Source organism: Galendromus occidentalis, unplaced genomic scaffold (assembly GCF_000255335.2).
Source record: "Galendromus occidentalis unplaced genomic scaffold, Mocc_1.1 scf7180000077524, whole genome shotgun sequence".
NCBI lineage: Eukaryota > Metazoa > Arthropoda > Arachnida > Mesostigmata > Phytoseiidae > Galendromus > Galendromus occidentalis.
In genome coordinates this window covers 1179427-1196100 of record NW_003805512.1, presented here as the reverse complement: position 1 = coordinate 1196100, position 16674 = coordinate 1179427, and the positions used below count along the sequence as shown (strand labels likewise).

Genomic DNA, 16674 nt, shown 5'->3' with positions numbered 1-16674 from the left:
TTGAACGACCTGAGCTTTAGGCATATGAATTCATTGTTTCTTCCAGGGATGAGGAGTTCGCGGCATTGCGCGTTGCCGCGCGAAGATCGCTGGGTGGGTTTCAAGGGTAGCACAAGATTCTGGAGAGGATCAGATTAATTCATTCGACGCCCATTTTCAATCTCAGCCATAGCTTGGATTCATGCACTTCGAATACCCGGTAAATTGGGTTCGATCGGTCATTTATTGCGAGACAGCCAGTATGGAATGGGTTCACCGAGGGTGAGGACCGTCTGCTCGGAGAAGAATCACGTAACCCTTCGAATTTCGCAGCGATCGCGCCAAACCGCGGTATGGCGCTTAAGTCCGCCAGAATTGATCGAATGTGTGATATACCCTCATACCACGCTCGGGAGGGTAATGATTCGTGAACACCGCTCAGGTCTATATTCACCTCTCCGTTGAGGCGACTCCACATGAACATGGCCCCAAGTCGTCTTTGACATCATGTCGCAGGGACTCTCGACCGAATGAGTGTGGAAAATATCCGATATCCCACGGCGAGAAAGAGCTTCCCGGAGAGTTCTGTCAATGAATATCAAGGGTCTCCTAGACGCGCGTATAAATGCCAGTCGAAATCGAAGGGTCCGGTATATAGTTATCCACGTATATTGCTCTTCTTGCTAACGATATATTCAAGAATGACCTAAAAGGATAATGAGAGTCGTGTCCAACTTGGAATGAAGGCCTAGGAATAAATATTCATAGATGAAGTAGAAAACCGAAAGGGAAATGCAAATTCGCTACTCCGAGAGAGTGTAGGTGTACATCAGAACTATCTGATCGAGAATATCAATCCGCAGAAAACATCATCCCTAATGAGAGGTCATCCAGGCTCTGCTCGATTTCGGCTCGGAGATCAGACACCGCGGGAATGCGAGGAATCGGGACGCAGAGCCCGATGAATGAACAAGAGAGCATGATGAGCTTCTTTTGGAGAAATTCCCTGTCCGACAGCTCGAATGGTGAGCTGCGGTCTCAATTATTCGATAGGCTGTTATTCTGAAGAGATTCCACACTGATGAAGTCAGCTCCGCTATCTTCTCCCAAGGGCTTGACTAATGTGATGTTCCCAGCTGTCAGCTGCGGATTTTCTGCAGTGGTTGTCGGGCGTGCTGTGGTACTCCGCCTGTAATGGAATCTTGTTATGTCTACGATCCGTCGATTGAATATTCTCTGAATCGACACGGGCTCTCGAGCCATTCGCAATCCAGTAATATCGTGAGGGTGACAAGGAAATTTTTTTCTCACCGTCGACCCTGTACACTTCCTTCAAGACTCCAATGAGCGTCAATGAAGTCGCGGAACTTCGAGACCTCGGCGTAGACCCCAGGAGACATCATCCGCGCACAACCGAAGCCCCAGGAAACGATACCGACGAGAGTTGATTTTCCTGCGGAGGGTCTTTCACGGTCATTTGCATTATTCGTTCAATTGCTTCGCTCCACACGGGTAATTTACGCACCGTCTACAGTTTGGATGGCCGGACCTCCCGAATCCCCTTGACACGAATCAGCTCCTCCCCGGAATCTGCCGGCGCAGAACATCGAGCTTCCATCATACGGCGCGAAGAGGATCGCGACCAGGCCTCGGGAGAGATAAACCCGGCACATCGTGTCAGAAATCACTGGCACTGTGACAGCATTCAAAACTCTAGAAGTATTGCCTCCTGGAGGAAGAAATTTCGGGGGCAAGCTCCTATTAGCGTGAGTAATGATTCTTTCTCAATTTCGTTACTTTCAAGAGAGAGCGACGCCGATCGAGATACATTCGATACCCACCTTCTTTGGTCCGACCCCATCCGGTGATTGTGACCTCGCCTGCGACTTGATGAGAGGCTTTCGGAAGACATATGGGAGCGATCGTTCCTTCCGAATTCACGAAATCCAGAGCTCCGTCAAGACGGAGGACCGCTACGTCGTATCGTACGGCTATGAGCCCCGCATATTTCGGATGGACGATTATTTCTGCAACCTAGAGCAAAAGCTCGAGCACAACAACTCGCTTCCTTCGTTCTTTGACACATCGATTCCGACCAAAGGTCGCAAAGGTATCGGGATCGGGGAGAAATGTCAATATCACCGAGACAAGCAAGGCAACGATTGCTCGCGAGGAACCGTAAACTACTGAGACGAACCCGCAAAACTTGAGTGGTGTTCCTCAATTCAGTGAAGTCCGTCGCTCCGGCGATGATTTGGTATCGCTCTGCTGTGCTCCTGTTGGAATGACTCTGTGTTCAGGTGGATCATCGCATGATAATCAGGTGGACTCCGAGGATCCATGTCAGAGCGAAATCATTCTCTCACAGAATTCCCACCAAGATAGGTCAAAACTTTGCTCTATATGCATTCTTCTGTGAATCGGAGCTCATCGAAGTATTCTGCGCTTCCCTCTAGCGCGAGAACTCTCTCGAAGGGAAACGTACGAGCTCACACAGTGTGCTGCGGTGATCACTTCAGTCGGGGAAATAATGGAACCTCCGCAAATTCCATAGCCGTTCCTTCGGACAGACACCTGCCAGGGGAACTGGCCGGGCTGAGCTTTCCCACCGCCCACGATTCGCTCTGAGATTTTCTGTTGACCGCAGGGGAAATCCATGTTTTCTTTAGCTGTAGAGAGTTCTTCGTGAGTTAGTTGAGATACGTGTCATCTATATTTGAGCTTTTTTCGAAGAGGAGTCAGATTCAGATCCCAGCACTCCCCGCGTAAAATTATCGCTCTCCTGTCCTCATGATCTGACGACTGATGGTGCTTCTGTCTCACGTAAAACGTAGGAATTTCGTCAAACGTCAATGCAATCATGGATTAACGCTTCACGGAAGAGGTTTTCGATCGCTGTCGCCTGCGAGCTCGGTTCCGCGACATCGGGTTCCCATCGCGAGCTTTTAGGGACCCGATGAAATCGCAGACGAGGAACGATCGCTTTGCATACCCTACTCAGGACACAGACTACTCTAAGTCAACAATGCAGGTCTCACGCCACAGGTAATCCGGGCCAGTCCGAGCCTCTCGTTAAACGAGGGAAGAGCAGATGGTCACTGTGACCTGTGACCAGAGCCGGAAGTCCGAGCCAGTCTCCAGTCTCACTCACTGAATCCATCCCGGGAACGTCTAGCATGTGACGAAGATGCGAAGAAACCGAACGTTAAACAAACAGCCAATAAGCTGACCATGTTTGCGCTCACGAACGCAAACAGTGTTCGAGCTCCGTGCCAATGGCTCTCATTTAAGCAAGACATGGCGAGGTGAGTCCACTCCATTGCCTGTACGAGGGCGAGAAGGGCTGACTGCCTTGTTGACTTTGGGTGCGGGTAAACCTGAGAATTGACAACATTAGCAATGGTGCGGCAACAGATCCCAATGATAACAACACCGAGACAGTGTGTTCAGATCGACCCTCAAAGCGGAGTGAACTAATCCTGCTACATCCTATTAGGCGATCAAACATCTCGCGAGCTGTCGAAGTCTGCCACTCCGTGATGAGCCCGTTGCAAAACCCGACCGGAAGAGAAGGCTGCTGCTGATAGCCCTACCGTTTGCTCTGCACAATTGGACAAGGCCACAGAACTCTCATCAATATGCATCGCTTTCGATACTCTTGACCGACATCTGGGGTTGAGTTTCGCTGTTCTTCTTTCGGGTCGTGTCGACACCATGGAACAAAACCTGTTTTCTGTCCTGGACGACCCTGGAACAGATACCTTGGCAGGATTCGTGTCAAGCATTGCGGGCACCGACTCTGGGACTCCGATCGAACGTGATCCGGATAGAGCTGTAAATGAGCTCTAGTTCTTCATTACATGAATTCTCCGCTGATCCGGGGAATGTTCGCAAAAGACCAAGGAATGAACTCATAGAACCAGAGGGTCGGGGCCGATCTCATCTCGAACAGGGTTGTCCCCGTCGGAAACTCCAGCCTGTTCCGAGGGTATTCTTGTACCCCAGGGAGCTTGTGAGAATATTCCTTCCCGAATGGATCGAACGTATGAATAGAATATCGTCAGAATGGTAGCGGAGGACCCCTCAGGAAATTACACAGCTCGGCGACGGTTTTCGGATAGAATATTCGGCTCACGCGCAGTGCCCCGGCCGAGCATCGGTACATCGGAATGAATCGGATCCCGGATGGGTGCGCTCTTCCACTCATGAGAGAGCTTCGCCTGTTGGCGTCAGTAGGCGTTCACGGAGCCGGAGCGGGAAAAAGAAAACAGTCGGTCCACCGCTCGCCGCGGTTTAGGTATTGGTGGAAAAATGCTCCGACTATGAAAAGCTCAAGCTGGGATGGCATCGGTCCTCGTCATGGTGGCGGCGTATCGCAAGACAAAATTCTTATGTTCACACAGCGATCTCATTGAGTTGCGAGCGTGCCGAAACCCGGGTCGTTTTCAAAGGTCATGGCTTATCCGGATTCCCAAGAATCCGCGGAGCAGCCGTAGTCGGTGTTCCCGAATTCCTGAATCCTAATCGAATCCCTAAATTCTGATCGAATGCCGTCTGAATACAGGAAAACCTCGTCGTGACTCGTGACAGCGTTGAAGCCGAATATCAGCTCCGAGAAGATGGAATAGGATGCGACAGCGGTCAACCATCATCGCCGCAGCCTGGTCACGATGCGCTAGCCTGCGAGAAAGCGTACAAATCATCGAGCGGGCTACCGCCTCCAACCTTCCAACTAGCAAGAACAGATTACTTATGACTTATGACTGATCCCGAGGTCACAGGGGACGAGACGGGACCCAGGAATCACTTTTGTCTACGTATCCGAGTATCCCCTCCCGGAATCACCATGGTCGAGTCATCTACGCCCCCGAGGGTTGGCCGGGATCTAGCAATATGTCCGTTATAACCGTGTTCCCCCGGTGTCTGGGTGCGTCAAGACGGCTGAAGTTCGGATATCCTGCGTGAGTCTGGAGAATCTATTGGGTTCTCACACTCAGTCCCATCGGAACACCATGGAATGTCTCGAGAGGATTCACGACGATTAACCAGGTCGACCTCTTGTGGCGCGCATGAGAGGTTGGAAAGGAAGAGCTCTGATAACAAGCATTCTTCTCACTTAGCGGATTTATTTCCGACTCTTTCTCTTCTTCCCCACAATTGGTTTCTCGAGCTCTTCGAGATCGTCTTCTCCACCATCGATCTCAAAATCGTCGACGTCGTCCTCCTCTTGCTCCTCTTTATCGGGCAGGAGGAAATTCTCGGCCTCGTCCGCGTACTTCTTCTCCAGAAGCTTCAATCTTTTAGCCGCCAGTCTGAGTTCATTCTCGTCCAGTTCGAGATCAGAGCCGCTATCTTCCTCGGGTGCGGCGAACGGATTCACGCCGTTCTCAAGGTCGATAATCTGGAAAAAAGTTCGGTGAACAGGTATCCAGGAGAATGTTTGGGAATGTGAGCACTCACAAGCCGGTGATCAGGGGCGGGAGAACAGCGGGAACTGCAAACCTTCTTGACAATGTTGTGGAGCGTTCGCTTATTGAGTCCTTTGAGCGAAGGAACTTTCAGGAACTCCATCAGCGACTCTTTTATGGCAGAGAGGTCGAAATCAATGGGGAGGAGGATGACTTCGGCGGCGTCTTCCCGCTCACGTATCAATTGTTCCTCTAGATCCCCATCGTCCTCGCTCGCTCCATCGGCGTCGCCCGCGACGGCTGTAATCGATTTCTAAACTTAGGTAATTGATGCTTCGGAAACCAGCCAGGTCGACTTCGGATACGACCGGGGACCCTGTCCCTCCTCGTGGCTCGTTCGCCTCCCTCGCGTGCGGAGTATACCGATAACAAAAATTGGGATATGCGGATGCTCTTACGTTCGTCCGCGATGAAACCCTCATCTGATCTCCTACGCTTCGCCAACTTGTCTTCATCTTCATCCTCGCTGACTGGTCCGGCTACCTCACCGGTGTCCGAGTCCAAAGCTTCGTCGTCAACTTCGGGCTCGTCATCAAAGAAACCTACGGAAGCAAACTCTGGTCATTTCCTCGTCGCTGAGTCTCGGACCCGCGCTCTTAGAGTTCTTCTCCGGCAGAGCTCGATCTCTGAAGGATCGGATCCAGGATATTGGAAATTCAACTCACCTTCGGCATCCTCGCCCTCCGAGTCTCCTTCTGTGCGTGCGCCGAAGCTCAGCTTTATGAGCTCATGGAAGATTTTGTCCCGAACACCCTCCACCACCATCGGACTATTGCAGTACGCCAAGATCTGTAAGGATGGATCGATTGGGGAGGTCAACCGAGGATCTCCGTGGGCAATCTCGTCTAGATCCTCGATATTTCGATGGGTTCCTCGGTGATCAGGAAATATGGGATATCCGATCCCTTACCTCGTAGAAAGGTTCCAAGAAGTTGTGGGCACGTTTACGCGGCAGTTCTCCCTCACCGATCCGTGCCATTTCTTCGAGGAATATGTCGAAGAAATGGAGTTTGAAACCCAAGGCGACCTGGGAAGCATCATGTCTCCGGGCGAGCACGCTCTCCCGCAGAGTCTCGAGGTATTTCTGCACGTGTTTGTGTTGCCAGTCACGGTTTTTCAAATACTTCAACGATTCTCTGGAAGATACTCAAGCTTTAGGCGTCCGTCGGATCGCGATTACCGTGAGAGTCGCCTCCTGCTCGTCCGATCCGAAATCAGAGAGTCCCAGGAGGCATCGTGCCCAATGTCGAGCCGCAGATCAATGCTCGACTGACCTGAAGAATCTCCGGGTCAGCATCAAGAACTTGTCTATGCGGAACTTGTCGATGTGATCGTGTTTCTCCCCCATGATCTTGAAGAAGCATCCCACAAAAACGTAGATCTGTGATGGTTTGGAGAATGCATGGATCAAACTGGAAATGCTGTCCGCGAGTTCCTCCTGTATCAGAGGTTTGTCGGCCATCCACATCGAATAGAATAAGCCCTTCCACAGCTTTATCATCCCGTCCTTGTTGAATTCGTCAGTTTCCTTCTGTGATCGCAGATGGATCCATTTTCGAAGTCTCACGAGAGTCTTGTCGCGCGTTTTGCGATCATTTGAGGCGAGATGTTGAGCGAAGCGGAGTTCTTCTGACGACATTCTCGACGTAGTGTCGTCCAATTTCCTGAAAAAAAGATTTGCCTTGGCTCACGGTTCCTTGGATGTCCCAAATATATGAAATTCCTCTTCGGAGCATCAGCTCACTTCCCTCCTCTCGTAGGCGCGCATACTTTCGATTCTCACCTCTGAATTCGATCGTGTGCGTTTTGCTCTGTCGGTGGTGAACGACGCACAGACACGTTACCTTGAGACTCGAACTTATCTTCCGCAGACAGAGAAAGGAGAGTCACCACCAGTTTCCGCCGTTCTCATCTTCGGAACGTTTCCCACAAGCACAAGAAGTCTGGACAGAATCAACACGTGCTGCGCCGATACGCGAGACACGAGCGGCTCCGAGCCATTGTTTTTGTTATGCTGCACCCGGAAGCTGACGCCTATCGGGGTGTTCTCTGAGGAGCGGGGTATCTGAGGAATCCGAGAGTTCCTGCATTTCTGCGGGGCGGTTGCTGAATCAGAAGCGGCGGGGGCACTCAGACGTTGAGCCTTGACCAATCCGAATCGCATCGGCGTTCCGAACTCGCCTTCCGAGTGCATCTCGAGCAAAGCGCGCGGTGGAGCGGGGGAAGAGAACAACATGAGACTTGACGAGTGCTTTGTGTTCTGTGCATACAGCGGAATCGGAATCAAAATAGCCGACGTCGGAGGTTGACGCTAAGTAGCGTGTGGAGCTCTGCGAACGAGAAGCTTTTTTTTTCTGTCTAGTTCTGGATTCTTAGAGAATCCACGCTGGGCCTCCTCGCCCTCATAGAGCAGTTCTTAAACTCAGATTCAATACCAATGTCTTCAAGCGGTTCCACACCGGAGGTTCGAATCCCCGCCTCTGAGGCCACGGCAAAGGTACCCGAGAAAGCGGCAGCGATGTTCCCAATCGGAGATGTCTTTCAATCGGCGGTAGTACATATGTCTCGAGGAATCCATGTCTCGGATTCTATTCTACACGGCAAGGGTTCTGGGGAGAAATGACTCGTTTCGAGGGGCGCCTCGGGGTCTTGAAGCCCGATGAATTTCGGCATTGACTTGATAGGAGTAGATCTCTTCAAGATGGGTGCGATATGGTGCCTTTCCTGAAACCAAGAACCATCAGGGACAAATCTGCCTCGGGGGAAAACGCTGACTTTCGACTACTGAAGGAAAACTCTGAGGAATAGAGTGAATACTAGTTTCTGTATTTCTCCGAGCCCAGAGAATTGTTTCAGCTCAAGGAAATGAAGAGCTCAATGATGGAAGATGCGGAAAAATTGATCTTCAAGACGATTCCTCGAAGGATCCTCAATTTGGATGAGGTGAATCATGGTAGATCATCATGAGATGCACAATACGCGCGCTGCTTGTCTCGGCATCCATATCACGAGGTCCGATTTTGCTTTCCAGGTTCTTAAGAGTCCGGACTTCAAAATACTGGATCAAGATCAGTACGGCTTGCTTGTAGATGCTCCCGAACCCACAGGAAGGAATGAGGTGAGAGATGTGAGGCAACACATCTCATGGCGACCGCGTTCCAGGCGGAGGGAGGAGTCCCGGAATTGATCGGATAGCTTGAGGAGCTGTTTTTGCCAGCACCTGAAATTTCACCTTCCAGGTCGACGGAGCGGGGGATTATCAACTTGATCCGACGGAAAAAGTCGACACGGTGATTTTTTTTCAAGTTGATCTTGACCCCGAAGCTAAAAGACGAGTAAGGATGGCGTTGCCCGCTTACGATATTAGACGAGGGTCTCAAATCTGAGATTTCCACGGTTTCCAGCTCCCAATGCTACCCGGTGCTGAAATTCGGCTGAACCAAACTCTTGAACGTCTACACAAAGTTGTGGAACCCCTCGCCGAACAACTGGTCGGTCTGCATCCGAAAGTTTAATTTGGGCTTTTATGCGATCGTGTCAAATTCTTAAGTTGAATACACAATTCTAAGAGGTACCCATTCGTCTCAGGTGAATGACTGTTACCTACTGAAAATGTGGATCCAGTTACTGATCCCAAAAGTCGAAGATGGGAATAACTTCGGGGTCGGAATCCAGGTATGCTTCCTTCGGCCCGAAAAATAACACAGGTGGCTCCATTGAACAGCTTCATCGCTGTGTTGACTCGATCGGACTTCCGCTCACGCCAAGACTCATTTTCGTTTCAGGAATCATGCCTCGATCAAGTTTCCGGCGTTCAGAAGGATTCGGCTTCGTACATCGATGAAGTGACTCGCTACTACCTGACGCGCGCAAAAGCCGTCTCCAAAGTAGGATCTCGCCTGTTGGGAATGCTGTGAACTCCTCATAAGAAAGAAGCTCATCGTCTCAGAACTTTAGTGCGATTAGCTAAATCGTTCGCTCTTTTGAGATCGTTTTCTGCGTTCCAGGTGACTCGGTATCCACGCGTTGAAGACTTCCGCCGAACCGTCTTGGAAGTTGACCAGAAGCAGTATCTCCATGTTACGATGTTTGTGCGACAACTCCGGAACGATTATATCCTTCTCCACGATGTATTGACGAAAAACATAGGGAAAATCCAGAAACCTCGAAACTACAACGCGGAGAATCTCTATTGAGATCGCTCATTCTTCTCTTTTGAACGAACACATAAAGGAGGAAACGATTTCATGCTTGGCCACGGGAGTATTTCAAGAATTCTCATCGCCGCCTGTGATGGCTCTGAACTCTGAAGAGACGCCATAAGTTCTCCGTCGAGCTCTGGGAACGCCCAGACTGCGTTCGGAAGTATCACGGAGAAATTATCGGAGATTCTGCATTACTACTAGGTACTTCTGCAACATTCCTTCTGTAACCTCCGAGAGATTCCGAGGACGAGAGTCGGACGGAAGGAGTCAGTGTAGGCTTCGAATCTATTGCATTCCTTGTATTTGAGCGAGGAGTGAGCATACACCGAAGAAGAATAAAAAATTTTAAGAATAGATTCCTTGATACATATTTTTGGGGTACCCGAGTCATTGAGAGAATTAGCGCTCGAGAACCTCCCGCTTCTCCTTCCCATGTGTTTCTAGCATTGATACAGACCTCCACGGTAAGTCAATCCTCAGAACTCAAAATCAGGCAGTCGTGGGTCGAATTTAGCTCAGTCAGGGTATTTACGGATTTGGCTGAGGGGCAAACCGTATTGCGTGTTCTGGTCCCCATGAAGTCATCGACCGGAACTGGGAGATGCCTTTTGGTGATCCTCCCCATACCGGCATAGTCTAGCTCATTAGTGAAATTTCGTAATTAGAATGAATGGCTCAGTGTTCCGATGTACTCCTGAAGAGATCCATCTCTGATGGAGGGGATGGAATATCATTCAATCAGTCAAGAATCAAGCGAATGCTTTGGCGGATTCCGAGTGCGGGATAAGCATACGATTGCGATAGCCGTAAGTTGAGGCCCTAGAGACGGAGGCAAACATTTGCATCGTACCACACGCCTACCTGATCCTCAACCGAGCGATGAGTTCGAACTCATCGAACGATTTCTGCAAGTCCATGGACTAGAGAAACTGAGAGACTTCGACGGGGAGACTGACCGTTCGGAGGGTCAGACCGAAAAGAGGGATGCAGAGGGGAAGTAATGAGTTTGCAAAACAAAATCTGGAGCCTCATTCCATTCACAGAGGAAGCGATCGGTTCCGATCCATCACGGATTTGGAGAGGCACACAGTGTCCCCGTCATAGAGTCGCCTGTCTCGTCTCCCAAGAATTGTGCTCCACGGCCCTGCCTACACTCTTTCTCCTTCTGCAATTACTATCCCTGCACTGACCAAGTCCCCCCATTCCGGAATCCCTTTGCTCGCAGCTCTGAATGAAAGCTCCCTCTTTCTCTCGATGTGGATCTCTGATCTGGAGCTCACGATTGGATCTCAAATATGATTAGGTCAAGACTGCGCACCAACTTTCTTTTGTCCAGTCACATGTGCAGCATTCGCTCGTAGCCGACTACTGTCCTGTGTCCCTAATATTGATGGTAGATCTGAATCGCAGGGCTTCCCTCGGTCGATTTATGTGTAGGTCCCCGGACCATCAGCCGCTCGCGTATTTCCACCGGGCTGCGGTTTACGCATATCGAAAGTATCGACGTAGCTACAGGGATGGTTATCTGTTTGAGGGGCGAGACGAAATACATGAGAAGGGAGGAAAAGACCGCCGCGCCGTCGCTGGATTTTGGCGGGAAAAGCTTGACACATCAGTAGCGCAGGACCGGGTCGTGCGGTTCCTCCTCGTTGTCCTTTCGCTTCCGATGGAGAACCCTCTGTCAGCAGCTGGGTCGCACTCGATACAGACACAAGTCTCCCCTACCGTAGGCAGCGACCGGAACGCGCACCCACGGATAACAAGAGGGATAGCTCACAAAAATCACATCACTTCTTTGCTATACCTGCACCAGTGTGTTTCAAGCAAGCCCATGAACTCTATCTGATCTCCTAGAATCACAACGCACCTGTGAGTACTGGAAGATTGTGAATCGCGAGAAAATACGCTTAAGTAGACGCGGATTCTTGGCGGCGTCGCCAAATTAATGGGGCCGAGAGTCAATCAATCAAGAATCCCCAGGAGCTCTGTACCAGATTTGTGAGGAATCGCAGCTGCTGCCCTCGATGATGGGTCCCTTATCGATTTTTGCTCATCGAATACGTTGGGAGCATCGTTGGAAATGAGCCTCGTTACCGTGCTAGAAGAACGGTTGAATCCATGACGAATAATTTATGAGCAAAAAGTTCTTAATAGTGATCGTATCGGAAACCTCGCTCGGAAGACTCGAGAATCCTTCGAAATATCGATGATGACGAGGACGAATGTATTTTTCCAGAGATTTTCAACGATGGGACAGACTCTCTCAGAACCCGTAACGGTCAAAGAAACCTCATGCTGTGGGAACGAGATGCTAAAGGTAAATTGCAGTAGATGATCAGATGATGGTGATGGAAGAGCATGAGGAATTCCGCGACTGATCTCGAAGATTCACCCGAGGCAATGTCCACAGGTCGGAGCATCATGTCTCCAAGGCTGGCGAATCAACATGGAGGATGCGCACACCCATCTCCTGAGTCTTCCCGATGACCATGACGCGGCGTTTTTCGCAGTATACGACGGCCACGGAGGCGCGAAAGTTGCTAAATACGCTAGCTGCCATGTGCATAGGTACTCGTGAAGAAATGTTTCCTCTGGAGTTTCCCTCACATTCGGGCCCTCCACGTGGGAACTTCAATGATCTGAATAAGATGTAGATTTCTAGCTTCGATCGATCACTGTGGACCAGCTCGAGACGCTCGTCCGTGATAGTGAACGATCTGTTCTGTATGCTTCCAGAAAAATCATAGCACAACCGACTTATCAAGGGGGAAATTACGTGGAAGCTATTCAACAAGCGTTCCTCGAAGTCGATCAAGACATGTTGAACGGTCAGTGATGCTGCGCCCGCGGCTCTCGGTACTTCTCATGAGATCATTCGACTTTTCCGAAGGGTTCTGATCGCTTCCTGAACCCTGATTGTTCTTCCAGATGACGTTATGAAAGAAGAATTAGCGGGTTCGACGGGAGTCGTTGTCCTCATCAAGCGAGGTGAGCTCACACCTCGCTGTTGGGAAATCAATCACAAACGGTTTCTCTCCCACTCCCAATCGGAGGGTGCTCGCTCAAATCTCTGAAATCACAAAGCAGACTGAGTGTAGACTGTGTCGAATAGGATGTTCCGCTCAGTTTTTTCAGACGATCCCAAAATTTTGGGGAATATATACTGCGGAAACATAGGCGACTCACGAGCCGTAGCTTGTGTTGCCGGACGAACGGTCCCTCTGTCATTCGACCACAAACCTTCGAATAAAGAAGAAGCAAAGAGGATAAATGCCGCCGGAGGCTGGGTGGATCTCAATCGGGTCAATGGTGAGTTCCCCCGTTAGAACCCATGATGCCGGGAATGAATATCGAGATCTTCCAGCGACGCTCCGCTTTCGATAGCTGAGAGATTTCTCTCCTGCAGGGAACCTAGCTCTCTCTCGAGCATTCGGCGATTTCGTTTTTAAGAAAAACGAGAAGAAGCCAGCGCATGAACAAATCGTCACAGCTTTTCCTGACGTGACGGTAGAGCCGGTAATTAGCCACAATTAGCTTCGTGCAATGTACGGTAGATCACCTGATGAGAATTGTCGAGCTCTCCAGCGCCTTGTCTCATTTTTGCTTCTGCCCTCAGCTGACACCCGATCACGAGTTCGTAGTCCTAGCTTGCGATGGAATTTGGGACGTGATGTCCAACGAGGAAGTCGTCAGATTCATCCGCGTCAGGCTCGCTGAACGGATGGAGCCAGAAATCGTGAGTTTCCTGCGGTCTCTTCCGCTCGACCGAGAAGGCACGAGCTAACGTTCATATCTGGGCGGCTAATCGACGCGCTATCTTGCTCAATGCTGATTCGTTTGCAGATCTGCGAGGAGCTGATGACGAGATGCCTGGCTCCCGATACCTCAATGGGAGGTCTGGGCTGCGACAATATGACGGTAGTGCTAGTTTGCTTTCTCAATGGACGGAGCTTCGACCACTTGGCCGCAAAGTGCTCCCGGCCCATCCAAGAGCAGGCGGACTATCCTCGAACCATTGGTCTGCCCCTCCAGAAACAACAAACAGTCACCACTGTGACTCACACTGTAGCTCCGGCCGAGCCGCCGTCTCCCGAAGATCACGATTCTGTGCCGAACAGCCCGATTTCCGAAGAGATTGCCGAATATCCCGGCTACGCGGAGAGTGTCGTCGGAGGTTACGCCGAAAGTGCCTACACGTTCGAATCCGAGAAGGTCGTACCGGTGCCAACGATGGCTGTCGTTTCAGCGTCGGCTCAAACTCAAACCGGAGACAGCAGAGCGTCCAGTCGACCGGATGATCTCAAGTCGCCGACGGAAAGAACACTGACGGACATGAGCGAGGCTCCCAGCGAAGCCGAACGCTCATCGGCGTAGAAGTCGCCGGAAGTGTGACAGCTTTCGGTGTGGATTACAGGAATGTTTATACAAGGAAAGCGCATGATCCCCTACTCAATAGGAGACCCCAAGCATCCCAGACACCTAGTCCGCTGGGAGTTCGTTTCCTCTGTGACTTCAGATGTTCTCATCGGTCACGTTAGGATGGGGCGTCGTCGTGTCGCATCGGCTGCCAGGCGGGGAGATGCTCGCCGGTCCCGAAATCCTCCACGAGCTTACGCTCGCTCTGGAACCGGCCATCATCTCCACCGCGTCCACCATCACGAGCACGAAGTCGGGAGACACGGGAGGTCCTCGAGAGCGTTCCGTAGAGTACGTGAGCATCGGCGTTGATCATCATCACTTTGATCACAACGAGAGATATGAATCATTAGCTTGCGATATGGGATACAGTACACGGAGGCTTGAACGAGGCGCCGAAGGAAACCTAGCGCAGTGCTTAGATTTATTTCCAAGTCGGAGTACGACGGAGACTCGAGGAGTCAGCCAAATATATTATAGAAACCCCTTGGTGGCATAACGAAAATGTGGACGAAGCCTTGGATATGAATAAAAAGCTTCGAGGTGGAAAGCGAGTAGAGAAATTTTCCTTCGACGTGGACGACCAAAGACAACGTCACGAGGGTCAAGAGTCACATCGTAGTTTCAGAACGCCGAGGTAGATTCCTCAATATCTCACCGCTTCGAAGTTTCTCATCTTTTGCAACTGAGAAACCAGTACATTTCACTCGGTTCTGGACTCCCGGATTTCCCGTCAGTCAGGGTGTCGATGTTCACACCGGTATGGAGTACCGTTTGAAGAAGTTCTTGAACATATTCCTCAGTACCGTCTGCATGATGATATAAAGGACTTGGAAGTGAATCCGATGGAAAGCGTTCAAAGCAGTTGAGATGCCAGCACTAAGCGGTCCTAGGCCTCGAAAAGTCAATCGTTGATTGAAGGCTGTCAACAAGTTCAAGCGAGTAACTGAAGACGGTACCGAGGCATTCCGCACCCTCGGGAATCTCAAAACAACATCTCCGAAAACATCGTCGAATTGAGCGGTGAGTTTGCCAGCCTAAAAGCGAGAGTTCCTCGTGACCCCCTTCTTCTAAGTACGAGGTGCCAATGTTCTCTTCTTCGAAGTAGAGCTCGGTCGAAGTCAACAGCCTTGAGTAGGAGTTCCCTTACCGGACCGGGATACAGCGGAAGATGCATTTCGAACAATATAGATGGGTAGAAAATGCCGACGTGGAAAGTCAGTTCGATGAAAAAATTATCTGTGCAGTTCACCTCTGGGGGAAAGACACTAATGAACTTATATAACTCCTCTGATAAGTCCATGAGATTGTGGGAAACTCACCAACTTCTCCCTCGAGGTACACATTACTCGCGTTGTATACTCTGGAATTCTTCAGAATGATGAAGACGACGTTCAGTGGATCGTCCAAGTACAAAGGAGTGAAGTTGGCGGCTATGCGGGGAGCCCAGACATCTCTCGCACGATAAATAATATTGGTGACAATTCGGTTCCCTTGACAGATCACGCGGGCTTGAGGAAGAACCGCTGTGACCAAGGAGGCAAGGAAAATCCACAAGAAGCTCGTGGCGGGAACCCCTCTTTGTGACGTGGGGAAAATATTGATCATGGTGCGGGGGCGGCGATACCACGATTTACGAGTAGAATTCTGAGGTAGAGTGTAGCGGATCGGTCCACGCTCGATTGACGTCGCTATTGGAGAATGCAAATTACCATATTTGGTCAACAAGCTCGGTGAGCGACCTAAATGAGGAGGTTTTTTTGAGCTCCCTATTCGGAACGAGGCCGTCCGTGATTTCCCATAGAAAGGGAGCACGTCGACGCGCGATGCTGACTGAACGGAGCCCAGCCTACACCGGATTCCTAGCTTCTACAGACCACCATGAAGGAACCTTTTTATAAACCAAGCACGACAATTTTCTCCCAAAGATGCTTCCAAAGCAGCTTACTTAGAAGCTATCCCGGCCAGCACTCGGCGTAAGATCTAGGAATGTACGATTCTTGAGCAATTCCGGAATCTCATAAGGGGTTTGGTATGGAATCTATGCGGCGCATCTTCGCGAAATGGGTCGAGTCTAGGTAACTCGAACCAAGACGGCTCATCCCATCATCAGGGGAGGTCCAATGGAGAAAGCTTTATTCTGTATATTAATGTAGCTCCGTAGTACACGTTGCCAGATTGCTCAGCATCGTGAACTCCGTTTTCTCGTAAATGCCTTTCTTCCTCATAGCCCGTAGTCGACTCGATCAGATACAGCGAGGAGCCCACAAAGCGTCGCATCCGCTGTCACGGATGAGCCACTCCGGCTCGAAAAAGATGCCTAGCCGATTTAACATTCTAAACTGTGCAAGCACGGAGTGGGGATCGAATCCTCACCGGCTCAATGATTGCCTAGTTCCCTTGAGCGCACCACGCCATCGATATCGACCCGTTGGGAACTCGACTGGCGTGGGTTTCCCGGACTATCGAACATGCGAACTAAATGTGTGCAGGGATCAGTTGACCCTACGACCCTAAGACTTGGGAAGAAGCTCAAACAGCTGGACAGATCCGCCTGCGACTCTCGAACTCTCTGGAGTTCCGAGTGGATAGAAATTAGTACAACA

The 16674-nt window shown here is 50.6% G+C and overlaps 4 protein-coding genes across 4 annotated transcripts; 2 read left to right on the top strand and 2 right to left on the bottom strand.

The window, feature by feature from the left end:
- Positions 1-1017: 1017 nt before the first annotated feature.
- On the bottom strand, positions 1018-3212 carry LOC100900080 (trypsin-1). The gene is made up of 7 exons (XM_003747717.2): positions 3131-3212; positions 2465-2648; positions 2177-2255; positions 1821-2013; positions 1505-1708; positions 1291-1432; positions 1018-1168 (listed from the first exon to the last, which is right to left on the bottom strand). The coding sequence occupies exons 1-7, from the start codon at positions 3210-3212 to the stop codon at positions 1018-1020; spliced, it is 1035 nt and encodes a 344-aa protein (XP_003747765.2).
- Positions 3213-5084: 1872 nt separating this feature from the next.
- Nnp-1 (Ribosomal RNA processing protein 1 homolog Nnp-1) lies at positions 5085-7441 on the bottom strand. The gene is made up of 7 exons (XM_003747553.2): positions 7231-7441; positions 6722-7111; positions 6358-6583; positions 6113-6236; positions 5846-5989; positions 5482-5687; positions 5085-5380 (listed from the first exon to the last, which is right to left on the bottom strand). The coding sequence occupies exons 2-7, from the start codon at positions 7084-7086 to the stop codon at positions 5105-5107; spliced, it is 1341 nt and encodes a 446-aa protein (XP_003747601.2). The 5' UTR covers positions 7087-7111; positions 7231-7441; the 3' UTR covers positions 5085-5104.
- A 237-nt stretch (positions 7442-7678) lies between these two features.
- On the top strand, positions 7679-9998 carry LOC100899862 (proteasome activator complex subunit 3). Its single transcript, XM_003747554.2, has 8 exons — positions 7679-7944; positions 8304-8390; positions 8479-8565; positions 8687-8737; positions 8852-8938; positions 9036-9122; positions 9233-9334; positions 9455-9998. The coding sequence occupies exons 1-8, from the start codon at positions 7885-7887 to the stop codon at positions 9641-9643; spliced, it is 750 nt and encodes a 249-aa protein (XP_003747602.1). The 5' UTR covers positions 7679-7884; the 3' UTR covers positions 9644-9998.
- Positions 9999-11320: 1322 nt separating this feature from the next.
- On the top strand, positions 11321-14619 carry LOC100899937 (probable protein phosphatase 2C T23F11.1). The gene is made up of 9 exons (XM_003747716.2): positions 11321-11521; positions 11889-11969; positions 12063-12220; positions 12389-12480; positions 12581-12640; positions 12788-12961; positions 13059-13168; positions 13269-13388; positions 13496-14619. Exons 2-9 carry the CDS (start codon positions 11901-11903, stop codon positions 14024-14026), a joined length of 1314 nt encoding a protein of 437 aa, XP_003747764.1. The 5' UTR covers positions 11321-11521; positions 11889-11900; the 3' UTR covers positions 14027-14619.
- Positions 14620-16674: the final 2055 nt, after the last annotated feature.